At 43.5% G+C, this 16589-nt stretch overlaps 1 protein-coding gene across 1 annotated transcript in view; it reads left to right on the top strand.

The window, feature by feature from the left end:
* The first annotated feature begins 1982 nt into the window (after positions 1 to 1982).
* LOC124034899 (transmembrane channel-like protein 2-B) overlaps positions 1983 to 16589 on the top strand; it is a 23333-nt gene continuing 8726 nt past the window's right edge. Inside the window, exons 1-10 of the mRNA XM_046348298.1 lie at positions 1983 to 2001; positions 4442 to 4862; positions 7560 to 7709; positions 11748 to 11838; positions 12095 to 12176; positions 12281 to 12387; positions 12548 to 12646; positions 13653 to 13795; positions 14166 to 14313; positions 15029 to 15223. Coding sequence (XP_046204254.1) covers positions 1983 to 2001; positions 4442 to 4862; positions 7560 to 7709; positions 11748 to 11838; positions 12095 to 12176; positions 12281 to 12387; positions 12548 to 12646; positions 13653 to 13795; positions 14166 to 14313; positions 15029 to 15223 — 1455 coding nt within the window. The remainder of the gene's footprint in view (positions 2002 to 4441; positions 4863 to 7559; positions 7710 to 11747; positions 11839 to 12094; positions 12177 to 12280; positions 12388 to 12547; positions 12647 to 13652; positions 13796 to 14165; positions 14314 to 15028; positions 15224 to 16589) is intronic.

The following is a 16589-nucleotide window of genomic DNA, read 5'->3' as shown; positions in this document are numbered from 1 at the left end:
TGGCTTGCCTTTGAAGTTAGCCGGGTCGGTCCTGGTCGGTCCCCTGGATGGGATACCAGATGTTACTGGAAGGGGTGTTGGAGGTCCCGTAGGAGGAACTCGTCCCTCTGGTCTGAGATCCCTATGCCCCAGGGTAGTGAGGGGGATATTGCCCTTCGAAGGGTGCCGTATTTCGGATGGGACGTTAAAATGGGTGTCCTGACTCTCTGTGGTCAATAAAGATCCCATGGCACTTATCGTAAGAGTAGGGGTGTTAACCCTGGTGTCCTGGCTAAATTCCCAATCTGCTACTCATACCATCATGGCCACCTCATCTTCTCCAGACCTGCTAACTACTGCTCCAATAAGGGTTAAGGGGGTAATTGTAACAAGCCTACCCATGCAAGGTTTTTTACACCACTTATACTGAACCACTTAATCCTCGGATTTCGATAAACACTGGCAAACACTACTTAGTTTCGCGCTCATCATCCTCCTCCTCCTCCTCCTGACCTGATAGATACGGTCCTTTCAGGGCTGTAACCAGGGTTTGAGTTTTAGTGAGGTCCAGAAGTGTCCTCAGCCATTATCACCTTGGCTGCTGTAGGTTCATTCCCCTCAGTCCATCTATAAACACTTAGCCTATTAGCTATACAATTGTGATGTTATACTCCTGAAAGGCGGGAAATATGAGAAATGATTCACTGACACGTACAGTAGCATCAGCGGCTTAACAAAAACCTATGACATTTTTAGAACTGTATTGTTTGCGTGTTGATTGCATTTTAATGTCGGCCTACAGGGAAGATAGGCCACATGGAGATGTTCATATTGAAACGTCGTTTTTTCCCCCCCTAACTTTTTCATAAAATAAGTACAGATTTTCTCAGGGGATGCTACATGGGCCACAAGTTTGGGAACCACTGTACTAACCTCTTTCTCGCTCTTTTTCTCCTCTGCTTCCTCTATGGATTTCACATGAATGGGCAGGGGTGTGGTCATGGGTGGGCTTTGGGGGGCATAGACCGACCCACTGGGGAGCCAGGCCCAGCCAATCAGAATGAGTTTTCCCACACAACATTTCTTTATTACAGACAGAAGTACTCCTGAACTTTACTCGCAATAGAAGTCTCTGCAGGCAACTAGCAACCTGACTGACTGACATATTATCTATAAGTGACTATTTACCAGTTGTGCAGTCATTCTCCGAGCCGTTTCTTGTTTGTTTTGGTCATGTCTGTAGACACACTGTTAGCAGGATCTTTAGTTGCCTTTTTGAACCAACTACGAGCTGGAGTAGGCCCTCAGCCTGAGGGTCGGAGTTAGCCGTTTGAGAGAGTGGTGAATGTGCTGCTAAAAAGGCAAATCCAGGAGGAAACTTTGGCGAACATAACTAACAAACCATTGTTCCTGATTCAACTGGTTCACAAAGAGGCAAACGCCATTAGAACTCAGTCAGATCAAGAATATAAGTGTTCTGAGCTTTGATCAATGCTAGGAGCAGTATTAGATTTTGACCAGTAATTGATTCCCTTTATTGTGTCCTATGTAGTAACTTTAGGCCAGTGGCGATTTTAGCATGTCAACCTTGGTAGGGGAAACTCCCCCAATTCTTTTAATGCATGCCAGCAAAGCCACTACACTACACAACACAACACGAAACAATACATTAATTGCACTATAATGGTGCCAAACGGTGCAATAGGTAGGTAGATAACAGGAAATCCTTTAGGCTAAAGTACAGTCAGGGAATAGGCAAAAGGCATCATTAGCGAGGCAGGCAAAAACTATCATACACGGGAGGAGTAAATCACAGGAAAAACAGAGCCCAGCAAGATGTGTATCACAAAACAACCAATACCTCACAGTGATGGGGTGCAAAGAACTGAACTAAATACTGTGTGATAATGACATACATGTGTGTGAACAGGTGATTAGAATTCAGGTGATTGGGATCTGGAGAGTGAACAGCGTTCGGGGATCGAGCTGTTTGAGAGTGTGAGATGGAAAGTGGGCTGGAAAGTGAGCTGCGTTCAGGGGATCTCCGTGGTTGAGGGTGTGAGTTGGAAGCAGACGTTACATTAGTATTACTTTCTTAGCCACAGTATACATATCTCCCTGGCATATTAAGTCATTTATGCAGCAGCCTTACATTCCTCTTTTGATCTTAAAGGGCTCACTGTATGGTTTGTATTGTACAGTGGCGCGTCTCGCCGGGAACTTGAGAAGGAGGATGGGGATGGGAGAAGAAGAGTTACCCAGAGAAGGAGGGATACATCGGGGCTTAGGTTTCAGCATCATGCCCTATTAATTCCCACATAATCACAGGAAGAGTTGCGTTAGCTGCTTTCGCTACATGTCTCCGGTTGCCATGCATTATTCACCAGGTCATCCCTGACATGTCACCATAAGCACACAAGCTATTCTTATTAACAGTGAAGGATGAAGCTTAATGCGCGAGTGCATTGTGTATTCTTTGTTTAGTTTCAATATTTTCAATTTCAAGTTTTTTAGTCGTATGTATGGGATACGCATGGTATACATTATCCAACGAAATGCTTACTTGCTTATTACTTCTTGACAATGCAACAACAATAATAAATAATAAAATATAACATTATGAAGATAAAGTAAATGGCTCAGTAGAATAGAATAAACATTTTAGTGTAGGTATAATACAGGAAGGCACTATTTATAGTCCAATTTATACATGTGTATTGGGGGATGGGCCACGTGTATAAATTGAGCAGTATAATAGCAGTCTGGTAGCAGCAGTTGTGATGTGTGTGTAGCATGAATGTATATACTGTGTGTGTGTGTGTATTGGGGGGCATGAGTGAGTGCATGTGTGCTAAGGTGTGGAGAATCAGTGCAGGTTGGTCAGTCCAGTTCAAGTGTTCAGCAGTCTGATGGGTTGTAGACAGAGACGGACTCTGAGCCTGTTGGTATCAGACCTCATGCTCTGCAACGTCTGTCTGACGGTAAGTGGGAGAACAGTTCGTGGCTGGGGTGTGTGGGGTCCATGATGATGCTGCCTGCCTTCCTCAGGCACCGTTTCGAGTAGGTGTTCTGAATGGACTTATTGGCAACAATCTTCCATCGATATTACCATGTCAAGAGCCCATGATAGTATTTGTATAGCACGATCATGTCATGGAGGCTGCTTGTTGTCTCACTTTCCCCTCAAGCTTACAGTACTTAAGAGTTCATTGAATTTTAATGAGAACTGTCCTTTATTTCAGCATTTGTGCAATGGTTTCGAATTACGTACAGTACATGATGGAATATATTGGTGTGAGTTTTCCAACTGTTGTTCAAAACAAATTATAGCTGCAAAACAGGTGAATAATGGTTATAATGCACCCATGAAGGCATTCAGTTGTAATTGATGTGTATTTGGGTGTGTGTGGGTGTGTGTGTACTGTATCTGTGTGTACTGTATCTGTGTGTCTACACGCATGCTGTAAGTTGACATCTCCTTTGTACCCCTTTATTGTCCCTTTAGATTTTGTCTTTCTCCTTCAGGTTTAAAGATTATCATCTCTTGGGCAATATCATTGGTGGTTGTCAGGGAAACAGCCAGTCTAGTAGCCCAAACACAGGTGTAACTGTCAGAGTATGTGAGTGCCTGCACAGGTGTGATGGCTATCTGCTTAGCTGAGGTCTCCATGGCCTGAGAGGGAGAGAGCAGGCTGACCCAAAGAAGATAGCAAGAGGACAACACTCAGCCAAAATGCCTTCTCAGAAGAAAAATGACATTGCAATTAGAATGGAAGACGGTGGGTTGGATTTATTCTGTTTCTCTTTCTTATTTTGGATTTCTCTTGAATACTGAAGAATATTCTGCTCTTCACTTTCTTTGAGGTGCTCGTGGTAAATATGGAGGGTAGATGTACATAGATGTACTACGAGGTGTTCTATGACATGTAACAGAATCCACACTGTTAAACCATAAAGGAACAGGAAGATTATGGTATTTTTGTTGGTTCAAAGACAAAATACAATATTTGTGGATATTCTGGATGCCTGTGGTGTTGCATCACAATGTTGTTTTTTATATTATAGTGGGAATCGAAATCGATGGAGAGTTAGACAGTGGGAGTGAGGGTAAGTCATAAGATGGAGAAAGTGTTTGATGTGCGTGTTTCTGTGAGTTTGCTTACTTCCTGCGAGTGGGCGCATGTACAGTCAAGCTCACTTTGATTGGTTGTGGATATTTAAAAAAAAATATTACTTTGAAAAATATGACATTCCAAAAGGGGAGACACACCTCGTCATAATTATGACATTTAGTTGTCAAAATTATGGAACAAACATCAAAAAAGGAAGTGGGAGGCTACCAACCTGCATGATTTATATGTTTTTTAATTGTTCAGGTTTGAATGCAATCTATGGATCTATGAAGCCTTTGTCTGTCTGTTAATATTTGTGTGAGATATATACGTGAGTGTGTGTGTATCAGACGAGGCCAGGTGGAGGGACAGAAACAGGAAAGCCAAAGCCTCTCCACGAGCCGGGGGACGGAACGGCAAACCGGCCACCACTGAGGACGAAGAGGAAGAGGAGGATCAGGACGAGGCACCGAGGAAGAGGGCTCGTAAGAAGAAAGCCAGTGCCCAGGACAGCGAGGAAGAGGAGGAGGAAGACGACAGAAGCGTCAAGCGGAAGGGCACAAAGGCTGCGGGCAGAAAGAAAAAGGCAGTCAAGGAGGAGAGTGAGGAGGAGGAGGAGGAGGAGGAGGAACGAGGGAAGAAAAAGAAAGGCGGAAAAGTGACTAGCAAGAAGCAGAAAGACGAGCAGAACAAGGAAAAGAAGGGCGATGCCAAAGGCAAAGGAGGGAAGGAGAAAGGGAACGGGAAAGACAAGAAAAAGAAGAATGGAAAGTACAGCAGGTGCAGTATCCTTTTAGAGGGCCCTCTCTCTCGCGTATCTCCACACTCCACGCACCCTCATGTATGAGGGAGGACTCTGACAGACTCTGTTGGTATATGCCCCTTCATTGTATTGAGTTATTGCTTCAGGGAGTTGAATTATGAAATTGGGCTATGGGGTTGCGCTAAAGTGTTCCAAAATACTACGACAATGACCCAAGCTCACTATTTGGCACTCGGCAAAAAAAAAACACATTTCACACAGTGAACGATCCTATAACATCGGGTAACGTTTCGATTGAGTCCTGATTGAGTCCTGATTGAGTCCTGATTGAGTCCTGATTGAGTCCTGATTGAGTCCTGATTGAGTCCTGATTGAGTCCAATGGTTTGCCGCTAACATTAGCATGACAACGTCCCTGACATCTTTTTTAAATGTCCCCGGAAAACAGTATTTGATAAACATTAGTAGGACATGTTGTAATGGTTATAAGATCATTTGGGAAAATTATCCAATAATACTTTTTTTTTTTTTACATTTCTAGAATGTGTTAACTAAACTTTCATGGAGAAATCGTTATAGCCATCTCATGGGAACATCCCTAGGGACATCCATGGGAACCTTGGTTAAAAACGTGTCAACATTATCAAAATGTCACAACTAAAGTTTTGGAAAGGGACAGGCAACCAGAATTTGTTACCAGAATAGAGTTAGGTTGTAGTGGTAAAAACAGGGGTATATGTTGTGTTCTGATGGGGTATGACAGTTGACCTAAGCTCATGGGGCATTTACAGTGCATTCTGAAAGTATTTGACACGTTTTGTTACATTGCAGCCTTATTCTAAAATGTATTAAGAAAATCTTCATCACTCGACACACAATATCGCACAATGACAAAGTTGAACACAGGTTTTTAGAAATGTTTGCAAATGTATAAAAAATAAAAAGCAGAAATACCTTATTTATAAAAGTATTCAGACCCTTTGCTATGAGACTTGAAATTGAGCTCAGGTGCATCCTGTTTCCATTGACCATCCTTCAGATGTTTCTACACCTTGATTGGAGTCCACCTGTGGTAAATTCAATTGATTGGACATGATTTGGAAAGGCACACACCTGTCTGTATAACGCCCCACAGTTGAGAGTACATGTCAGAGCCAAAAAAGCCAAGCCATGAGGTCGAACGAATTATCCGTAGAGCTCCGAGACAGGATTGTGTTGAGGCACAGTTCTGGGGAAGGGTACCGCATCATTGGAGGCTCCCAAAAACACAATGGCCTCCATCATTCAAAAATGGAAGAAGTTTGGAACCACCAAGGTTCTTCCTAGAGCTGGCCGCCGGGCCAAACTGAGCAATCGGGGGAGAAGGGCCTTGGTAGGGCTCCAGAGTTCCTCTGTGGCGATAAGAGAACCTTCCAGAAGGACAACCATCTCTGCAGCACTCCACCAATCAGGCCTTCATGGTAACGTGGCCAGACGGAAGCTACTCCTCGATAAAAGGCGCATGACAGCCCGCTTGGAGTTTGCCAAAAGGCACCTAAAGACTCTAAGACCATGAGAAACAAGATTCTCTGATCTGATGAATCCAAGATTAAACTCTTTGGCCTGAGTGCCAAGAGTCAAGTCTGAAGGAAACATGGCACCATCCCTACGGTGAAACATGGTGGTGGCAGAATCATGCTGTGAGAATGTCCTTCAGCGGCGGGGACTGGGAGACTGTCAGGATCGAGGGAAAGATGAACGGAGCAAAGTACAGAGAGATCCTTGATGAAAACCTTCTCCAGAGTGCCCAAGACCTCAGACTGGGGCGAAGGTTCACCTTCCAACAGGACAACGACCCTAAGCACACAGCCAAGACAACGCAGGAGTTCCTTCGGGACAAGTCTCTCTATGTCCGCGAGTGGCCAAGCCAGCACCCGGACTTGAACTCGATCGGACATCTCTGGAGAGACCTGAAAATAGCTGTGCAGCGACGCTCCGCATCCAACCTGACAGAGCTTGAGAGGATCTGCAGAGAAGAATGTGAGAAACTCCTCAAATACAGGTGTTCCAAGCTTGTAACATCAAACCCAAGAAGACTCTGTAATCACTGCCAAAGGTGTTTCAACAAAGTTCTGAGTAAAGGGTCTGAATACTTATGTAAATGTAATATTTCCGATTGCAAACATTTCTAAAAAACTGTTTTTGCTTTGTCATTATGGGGTTTTGTATATAGATTGATGAGGGGGAAAAACGATTTAATCCATTTGAGAATAAAGCTGTAACGTAACAACATTTGGAAAATGTCAAGGGGTCTGAATACTTTCGGAATGCACTGTATATAAGTTATATTCTTCAAGAATCAGTGGGTAAACATCATTCATTTATAAGTCCAAAAATCATTGTAGCAACTAAGGATTCTAGCCTGGTAGTTTCAATGGATGGATATGCTTACTGGATAATTCTAGGATGTCTGTCATTTGATTTGCATACTGTATACCCCCTCTTGTCGCCTAATTTCTCGCTCTGTTCTATTTTAAAATTTTCTGTTGGTCTTCCAGATGCTTTTCAACATTATGTGACAAGTCCAAAGTCCTTCTGAGTTTGTAACATGATAACGCGGCACTGTGTAAAGCCACTGGCCACCTCAACTAGAACTCTATTCTGGTTGACACATGATTGACCCTGACTTGACCCCTGGCACTTGGTGACAGCTCTTTCTTCTGACAGCTCTTCTTCTTCAGGCGAGTCAGGGGACGAGGATTCTCTGTCGGAAGGGGAGATGGCTTCTCTGAAGGAGGAGGTGGAGGAGAAGAAGAAGCTGATAGCCACGCTCAGGAACAAACCGTGGCGCATGAAGAGGAGGCTCAAACTCCTCAAGTAAACAAAATGGACGCATTTCACATGACATGTGCATTCCTCTGCCAATTTCCCATTGGCTGATTGCCTTCATGACTCATAGGGACTTGCTCTTGCTGTGCTGTTTTTCTCTTTCCTATAATATTTTACACATTCCTGAAGGTTTATACTGTCACTTGGCACACATGTCAATTCAAATCAAACAAATCCAATTGTATTTGTCACATGTGCCAAATACAACAGTTGTGAAATGTTTATTTACAAGCCCTAAATCAACAATGCAGTTTTAAGGAAAATAAGTGTTAAGAAGTCTTTTGGACCTAGACTTGGCACTCCGGTACCGCTTGCAGTGTGTTAGCAGAGAGAACAGTCTGTAACTAGGGTGGCTGGAGTCTTTGACAAATTTCAGGGCCTCACTCTGACACTGCCTGGTATAGAGGTCCTGGATGGCAGGAAGCTTGGCCCCAGTGATGTTCTGGCCCGATGCAATACCCTCTGTAGTGCCTTGAAGTCAGAGGCAGAGCAGTTGCCATACCAGGCAGTGATGCAACCAGTCAGGATACTCTCGATGGTGCAGCTGTAGAACTTTTTGAGGATCTCAGGACCCATGCCAAATCTTCTCAGTTTACTGAGGGGGAATAGGCTTATTCGTGCAATCTTCACAACTGTCTTGGTGTGTTTGGACCATGATAGTTTGTTGGTGATGTGGACACCAAGGAATTTGAAGCTCTCAACCTACTCCACTACAGCCCTGTCAATGAGAATGGGGGCGTGCTCAGTCCTCCTTTTCCTGTAGTCCACAACCATCTCCTTTGTCTTGATCACGTTGAGGGAGAGGTTGCTGTCCTGGCACCACACGGCCAGGTCTCTGACCTCCTCCCTATAGGCTGTCTCATCGTTGTCAGTGATCAGGCCTACCACTGTTGTGTCATCGGCAAACTTAATGATGGTGTCGGTGTCGTGCCTGGCCATGCAGTCCTGAGTGAACAGGGAGAACAGCAGAGGACTGAGCACGCACCACTGAGGGACCCCCGTGTTGAGGATCAGCATGACGGATGTGTTGTTACCTACCCTTACCACCTGGGGGCGGCCTGTCAGGTAGTCCAGGATCCAGTTGCAGAGGGAGGTGTTTAGTCCCAAGGTCCTTAGCTTAGTGATGAGCTTCGAGTGCACTATAGTGTTGAACACTGAGCTGTAGTCAATGAATAGCATTCTCACATAGGTGTTCCTTTTGTCCAGGTGGAAAAGGGCAGTGTGGAGTGCAATAACAATTGCATCATCTGTGGATCTGTTAGGGCGGTATGCAAATTGGAGTGGGTCTAGGATTTCTGGGATAATGGTTTTGATGTGAGCCATGACCAGCCTTTCAAAGCACTTCATGGCTACAGACGTGAGTGCTACAGGTCGGTAGTCATTTAGGCAGGTGACCTTAGTGTTCTTGGGCACAGGGACTATGGTGGTCTGCTTGAAACATGTTGGTATTACAGACTTAGTCAGGGACAGGTTGAAAATGTCAGTGAAGATACTTGCCAGTTGGTCAGCGCATGCTCGAAGTACACGTCCCGGTAAAACCGTCTGGCCCTGCGGCCTTCTGAATGTTGACCTGTTTAAAGGACTTACTCACATCGGCTACGGTGAGCGTGATCACACAGTCATACAGCACAGCTGATGCTCTTATGCATGTTTCAGTATTACTTCCCTCGAAGCAAGCATAGAAGTAATTTAGCTCATCTGGTAGGTTCGTGTCACTGGGCAGCTCGCGGATGTTCTTCCATTTGTAGCCTGTAACAGTTTGTAAGCTCTTCCACATCCGTCAAGCGTCAGAGCCAGTGTGGTACGATTCAATCTGACACTTTGCCTGTTTGATGGTTCGTCGGAGGGCACAGCAGGATTCCTTATAAGCTTCCGAATTAGAGTTCCGCTCCTTGAGAGTGGCAGCTCTACCCTTTAGCTCAGTGAGGATGTTGCCTGTAATCCATGGCTTCTAGTTGGTATATGTACGTACAGTCACTGTGGGGACGACATCATCAAAGCACTTAGTGATGAGGCCAGTGACTGATGTGGTGTACTCCTCAATTCCATCGGAAGAATCGCGGAACATATTCCAGTCTGTGTTAGCAAAACAGTCCTGTAGCTTAGCATCTGCTTCATCTGACCACTTTTTTTATTGACTGGACACTGGTGCTTTGGTTTTTGCTTGTAAGCAGGAATCAGGAGGAAAGAATTATGGTCAGATTTGCCGGGTGAGGGAGAGCTTTGTTTGTGTCTCTGTGTGCGGAATAAAGGTGGTCTAGAGTTTTTTCCCCCTCTGGTTGCACATTTAACATGCTGGTAGAAATGAGCTAAAACGGATGTTAGTTTCCCTGGATTAAAGTCCTCGGCCACTAGGAGCTCCGCCTCTGGATGAGCGTTTTCCTGTTTGCTTATGGCCGTATACAGCTCATTGAGTCTTGTCTTAGTGTCAGCATTGGTTTGTGGTGGTAAATAGACAGCTAATAAGAATATAAAACTCTCTTGGTAAATAGTGTGGTCTACAGCTTATCTTGAGATACTCTACCTCAGGCAAGCAAAACCTTGAGACTTCCTTAGATTTCGTGCACCAGCTGTTGTTTACAAATATACATAGACCGCCACCCCTTGTCTTGTTCTATCCTGCCGAAAATGCTTTAATAAAGCTGCCAACTGCATGTTATTTATGTTGTCGTTCAGCCATGACTCGGTGAAGCATAAGATATTACAGTTTTTAATGTCCCGTTGGTAGGATATACGTGCTTGTAGCTCGTCTATTTTATAATCCAATGACTGTACGTTGGCTAATAGGATCGATGGTAAAGGCAGATTACCCACTCGTCGTCAGAGACCTACCTCCCCGATATCTCCGTCTCTTTCTCCTGCTAATGACGGGGATGAGGGCCTTGTCGGGTGTCTGGAGTAAATCTTTTGCGTCAGACTCGTTAAGGAAAACTAAAAAAATATTCCTGTATGGGGTGAGTAATCGCTGTCCTGATATCTAGAAGCTCCTTTCTATCATAAGAGATGGTGGCAGAAACATTACGTACAAAATAAGTTTCAAATAACGCAATAAAACACCCACAGTAGCACAACTGGTTAGGGGATCGTAAAATGGCAGCCATCTCCTCATGCACCATTATCACTACTTTTGAACTATTTATGAGTTTCGTGAATTGGCTTTGCTGATTGATGTTCTTTGAATTGTTTTTTTTTAGACAGTTTCTCACTTGTATCTCCACAACTTGAGTGTATCTCCACTGACCAGTATTCACCTATCATTCACTCTTAAAAGGGTTCTACCCAGAACCATTTAAAGTTATTCAGTTTGTCCCAGTAGAAGATCCCTTTTATGGTTCCAGTTAGATTCTTTTAACTTAATTAACATTAAAACCATTTTAGAACTTTTTTTGTTTCTAACAGTGTTGGGTTACATTTTTAAAAATGGGACCTGTGTTGAAAAAACACTGAATTCCAACCAGGGTTGTGAGCTGACAGTCACTTACAGGTCAGGACACAAGCACTGTACAGTATTAAGACAGATGAGACGCCTTGACTTTTTCATGAGCTCAACACTGTCTAATATGCATGCAGTTGTAGCTGCCTGTAGCTTGCCAATTCCCTCTCATCACTGGTCTTTCCAGGTTGATAATCTTTCATCACATGGCCTCCTCCAAATCTCCCTGACTAGTAATTTACAGTGATGATTGATGGATTGGTTGTTTTCTCAGCTACTTCATTTAATCGTGACTAATTCATGATTGGGGCGGCAGGTAGTCAAGTGGTTAGAGCGTTGGACTAGTAACCGAAAGGTTGCAAGATTGAATCCCTGAGCTGACAAGGTAAAAATCTGTTGTTCTGCCCCTGAATAAGGCAGTTAACCCACTGTTATTTAACCCACTGACTTGCCTAGTTAAATAAAGGTAAATAAAATTCACCTGTTATAAATTTGAAAAGTTGATTCATTGGTTGGCGGTTCTTCAAGCCAGTGATTGATATGTTTTTTTTGTTGGTTGACGGGTCATCCTTTTTTATGGGTTGAAATTGTAGAGAATGCCAGGCGTTTGTGGAGGAGTTCGAGGGGGCTCTGGGAAAGGGCAAAGGGAGGAAGCTCTATGCCTACAAAGTCATGATGGCTAAGGTAACTTTTCTCAGTCCACACATACTTCACGCAATTATGCATTTATATACTTTAAGACTGAAGTTATAACGTGCGTACAATACAACTTTTAATCATAAGTTCATCATTAGCTTCATGATTTGTCATGACCATAATATCATTAGCAGAATGTTTGTTGCCCACATCAGTGACAACCTGATATGTTAGTCAGGAACTATACTTCTGTGATTAACTTATATTAACAAATATTCTCTCGTAACCTTTTTGTTTTCTTCAGAAAATGATCAAGTTCAACCGTGACTTTGACAATTTCAAAACAGCCTGTATTCCGTGGGAAAGAAAGATAAAAGAGGTTGAAAGTGGGTACCGTCATTTAAAGCTATTTGAGTTACTATCTTGTTCATGTCATTGTAGTTTTATCTATTCATCATGTAACTTTTGGTGTTTGACCTCTAACCCTCAGGTCACTTTGGGTCATCTGTGGCTTCCTACTTCATCTTCTTGCGGTGGATGTACGGTTTAAACTTGGTCCTGTTTGCGTTCATGTTTGGTCTTGTGGTTCTCCCAGAGGTGAGCAGCTTTTTATCTTCAGCGCAGAGTCCATTGTTTTGCAATACTGTTGTAGTACATTTGGTCAGTATATGGAGAGATATCGAAGGAGGACTCACTGTCTCATTCTCCCAATCCCCACTTCCCTCTCTTTTTGTTCCTCTTTTCCTACTGTCCGGAGGTGATGATGGGTCTTCCGTATGGGTCTATTCCCAGAAAAACTGTTCCCAGAGCAGAGCAGGACAGAGCCATGGACATCTCTGTCCTCCTTGATTTTGGTGTGAGGATCTTGGAGTGACTTACTACTTCCTTTGGAGTGACACACTTCCTTCCAAGCAATTGCCTTGTGATGTCACATGTAGAAACCTTGTTTAGACTTAAACTACTTCAGGTTCAGGTTTACTTGATATGATTATACCTATGAAAAAACATACATACAATGTGATGTCATACAGTACTTTTAAGATACAGGTAAAAATGTGATTTTAAGACATAAGCTGTCATACATGTTCATGAATAACTGCATGATAATGCATTGTACTTGCAGGCTTTAATAAGTGAAGTGTTACACATTTTCAGTAAGAATGTATGCCATTTCGCAGACACTATTATCTAAAGCAACTTGCAGTCATGCGGCATACATTTACATAGTGGTGGTCCTGGGAATCAAACCCACTACCCTGGCGTAACAAGCACCATGTTATACTAACTGAGCTACAATGGATCATGTCAGGGTAACTGCCAAGACACTGCCCAGTCTTAATGTTAATTGCTAACTTATCTTAGTGCCGGTAACATCGACTGACAACAGGCAGCAGTGAAAAGTAAGTCGAGGAAGTTGTTCAAATGAACGCAACTCTGTATTTGACTCTTCTCTGATGGACCCTTGATAAGTTATTCAGCGGGATGGGTTTTGCAGGCAATATGGTTGCTTGTGTTCTCCCTGTATTTCAGATCTCTGTCGGCTGGTAATGACAGAGGTTTTGCTGATTTGAATATTAAACACAATGTTATGCCCTGCAGTTGATGACAGGAATCCAGTCACATCCACCACACAATAGCGGGGTCCTGCTAACTATACACAGACCACTGTATCGCCATCTGATCTTGCCATTCTTTGATTGGGTTTGTCACATGCCTATGTGCTTGGTTTGCTGGTGTGTAATGTGTTCGGCAGGGCTGGCCCTAGGCATAAGAACCTGTCACTATCATTTTGCATCTACATCCGCTTTCTTCGAGATGGATTGCTTTCACACATCCATGATTATTTTTGTTAATTCCAACAGGGTTACTGCAAGTACTCTATTCTGTTCTATGGTTTCTATAATGACGAGCGCACCATCGGAGTCCTCCAGTTCAGACTGCCTCTCTCCTACCTACTAGTTGGTGTAGGCATCTTCGGCTACAGCCTGATGGTGGTCATTAGAACGTGGGTAACACGCACACACACACACACACACACACACACACACACACACACACACACACACACACACACACACACACACACACACACACACACACACACACACACACACACACACACACACACACACACACACACACACACACACACACACACACACACACAGTAAATTATAATCCACATTCACACCCCGTATCTAAAATATTGATGCTAGCAACCCTCCCATTGCCAGCTCACTCCCTCCGCATTTTTCCAGTCAGCACTTGAATTCGAACAGCAACCCTCCAGTTACTTGCCCACATCTCTAAAATCAACCCCCCCCCACTCCCAGTATAGTGTACTGTATGTCACATCCATCTTCTGTGTTCCTCAGGATGGCCCGTAATTCGGACGAGGGAGGAGACGGTGGGGATGACGGACAGTTCACCTTTGCATTTAAGATGTTCACCAGCTGGGATTACCTCATTGGCAACCCAGAGACAGCCGACAACAAGTATGCCTCAATCACCACCAGCTTTAAGGTAATCACAGCAGAAGCTAATTCTTATCCATAGCTAGTAGGCCCTGTTGTTTATGACATAGGACGATTCTACACCAGGACAGCCTGGAAATATTTTGGCTATCTCACATTGTTATAATTCCCACATAGAAACTTCATTGGGAGGAAGGATCTTAGATATGTTTTTTTACATTGTTATCACACTTTCTTTTTTTTTTTTGGGGGGGTCATGATGAAAGTGTGCATTTTAAGTCCTTTTTAGAATGTGAATAATTATATTTCAGAATCTAGACATACTCCATATGTTAGAGCACACTATAAGGAGAACAATGGCACCACAAAGTTGTCTGTATCATGTACGGATCACAGATCATAGGGTCTTACAGGAGGCATGTATAGGTCTGAAAAGGGCCTAAAATGGATACTTTTATCATTATTTTCTGAAATATGACTCTTGATACAAATGTAAAAATTATGTCAAACGTCTTCCTGCATTGATGTTTATATGTGAAAATTGCCAGAACAATCTGAGGTACCTAATATATTTTTGGGCTGTCCTGGCATGGAATCTCCCCATAACATTGTTCTGCAAATATCCGTTCTCCTGCTCTTATCTTCAATCTCCCAAGAATCATATGCACGTAAAAAGGTACTACTACACGTATGAGCCTACACACTTACTATCTTCAAACCAAAGTATTCTCTGTGTTTCTCACTGACCGAACTGTTCTTGGTAGGAATCCATAGTAGACGAACAGGAGAACCAGAAGGATGAGAACATCCACTTGCGAAGGTTCCTGCGGGTTCTAGCCAACTTTTTAATCCTCTGCAGCCTGGGGGGCAGCGGCTTCCTCATCTATTTTGTGGTCAAGAGGTCTCAGGAGTTTGCCAACCTAGATCAGGATGAGCTTTCCTGGTTTGAAAAGAATGAGGCAGGTACAGTTGTTTTGATCAGCTTTGCAAAAGTATAACAGTATTCAGCCTGTTTGTTTAGGCAAGTCTAAATGAGTTCCGAAGCAAAATGGGGCTTAACAAATCACACACAGTGGCAAGAATTACCTGGACATAACATTTTATCAGATCTTCATCGAAGTCACAACAATAGACACCACAGTCTGCTTAAACTAATTGCACACAAACAATTATACATTATCATGTCTTTATTGAATACACTGTGTAAACATTTTTATTTTACTAGGCAAGTCAGTTAAGAAGAAATTCTTATTTTCAATGACGGCCTAGGAACAGTGGGTTAACTGCCTGTTCAGGGGCAGAACGACAGCTTTATACCTTGTCAGCTCGGGGATTCGAACTTGCAACCTTTCGGTTCCTAGTCCAACGCTCTAACCACTAGGCTACCCTGCCGCCCCACATTGCAGGGTGGGAAAAGTATGTGAACCCTTGGATTTAATAGCTGGTTGACACTCCTTTGGCAGCAAGAACCTCAACCAAATGTTTTCTGCAGTTGTGGATCAGACCTGCACAACCGCTCTCTTGAGGTCATGCCACAGCATCTCAATCGGGTTGAGGTCGGGACTCTGACTGGACCACTTCAGAAGGTGTATTTTCTTCTGTTGAAGCCATTCGGTTGTTGATTTACTTCTGTGTTTTGGGTCGTTGTCCTGTTGAATCACCCAACTTTTGTTGCGCTTCAATTGGCGGACAGGTAGCCTAACATTCTCCTAACACGTAGTGTTGTGTGTTCCTTCCTAACAACTCAACTGTAGCTTCATCTGTCCACACAATATTTTGCCAGTATCGCTGTGGAACAATCCAGATGCACTTTGGCGAACTTCAGACGTGCAGCAAAAGTTTTTGGACAACAGTGGCTTGTTCCGTGGTGTCCTCCCATGAACACCATTCTTGTTTAGCGTTGTATGTATCGTAGACTCGTCAACAGATGTTAGCAAGTTCTAGAGATTTCTGTACGTCTTTAGCTGACACTCTAGGATTCTTCTTAAGCTCATTGAGCATTCTGCGCTGTGCTCTTGCAGTCATCTTTGCAGGAGAGCAACTCCTAGGGAGAGTAGCAGCAGTATTGAACTTTCTCCATTTATAGACAATTTGTCTTACCGTGAACTGATGAACATCAAGACTTTTAGAGATACTTTTGTAACCCTTTCCAGCTTTATGCAAGTCAACACGTCTGAGATCTCTTTTGTTTGAGGCATGGTTCACATCAGGCAATGCTTCTTTTGAATAGCAAACCCACATTTTGTGAGTGTTTTTTATAGGGCAGGGCAGCTCTAACCAACATCTCCAATCTCGTCTCAATGATTGTACTCCAGGTTAACTGGC

This window comes from Oncorhynchus gorbuscha, linkage group LG05 (genome assembly GCF_021184085.1).
Source record: "Oncorhynchus gorbuscha isolate QuinsamMale2020 ecotype Even-year linkage group LG05, OgorEven_v1.0, whole genome shotgun sequence".
In the NCBI taxonomy this organism is placed as follows: Eukaryota; Metazoa; Chordata; class Actinopteri; order Salmoniformes; family Salmonidae; genus Oncorhynchus; species Oncorhynchus gorbuscha.
This window is presented reverse-complemented; position numbering and strand designations above follow the sequence as displayed.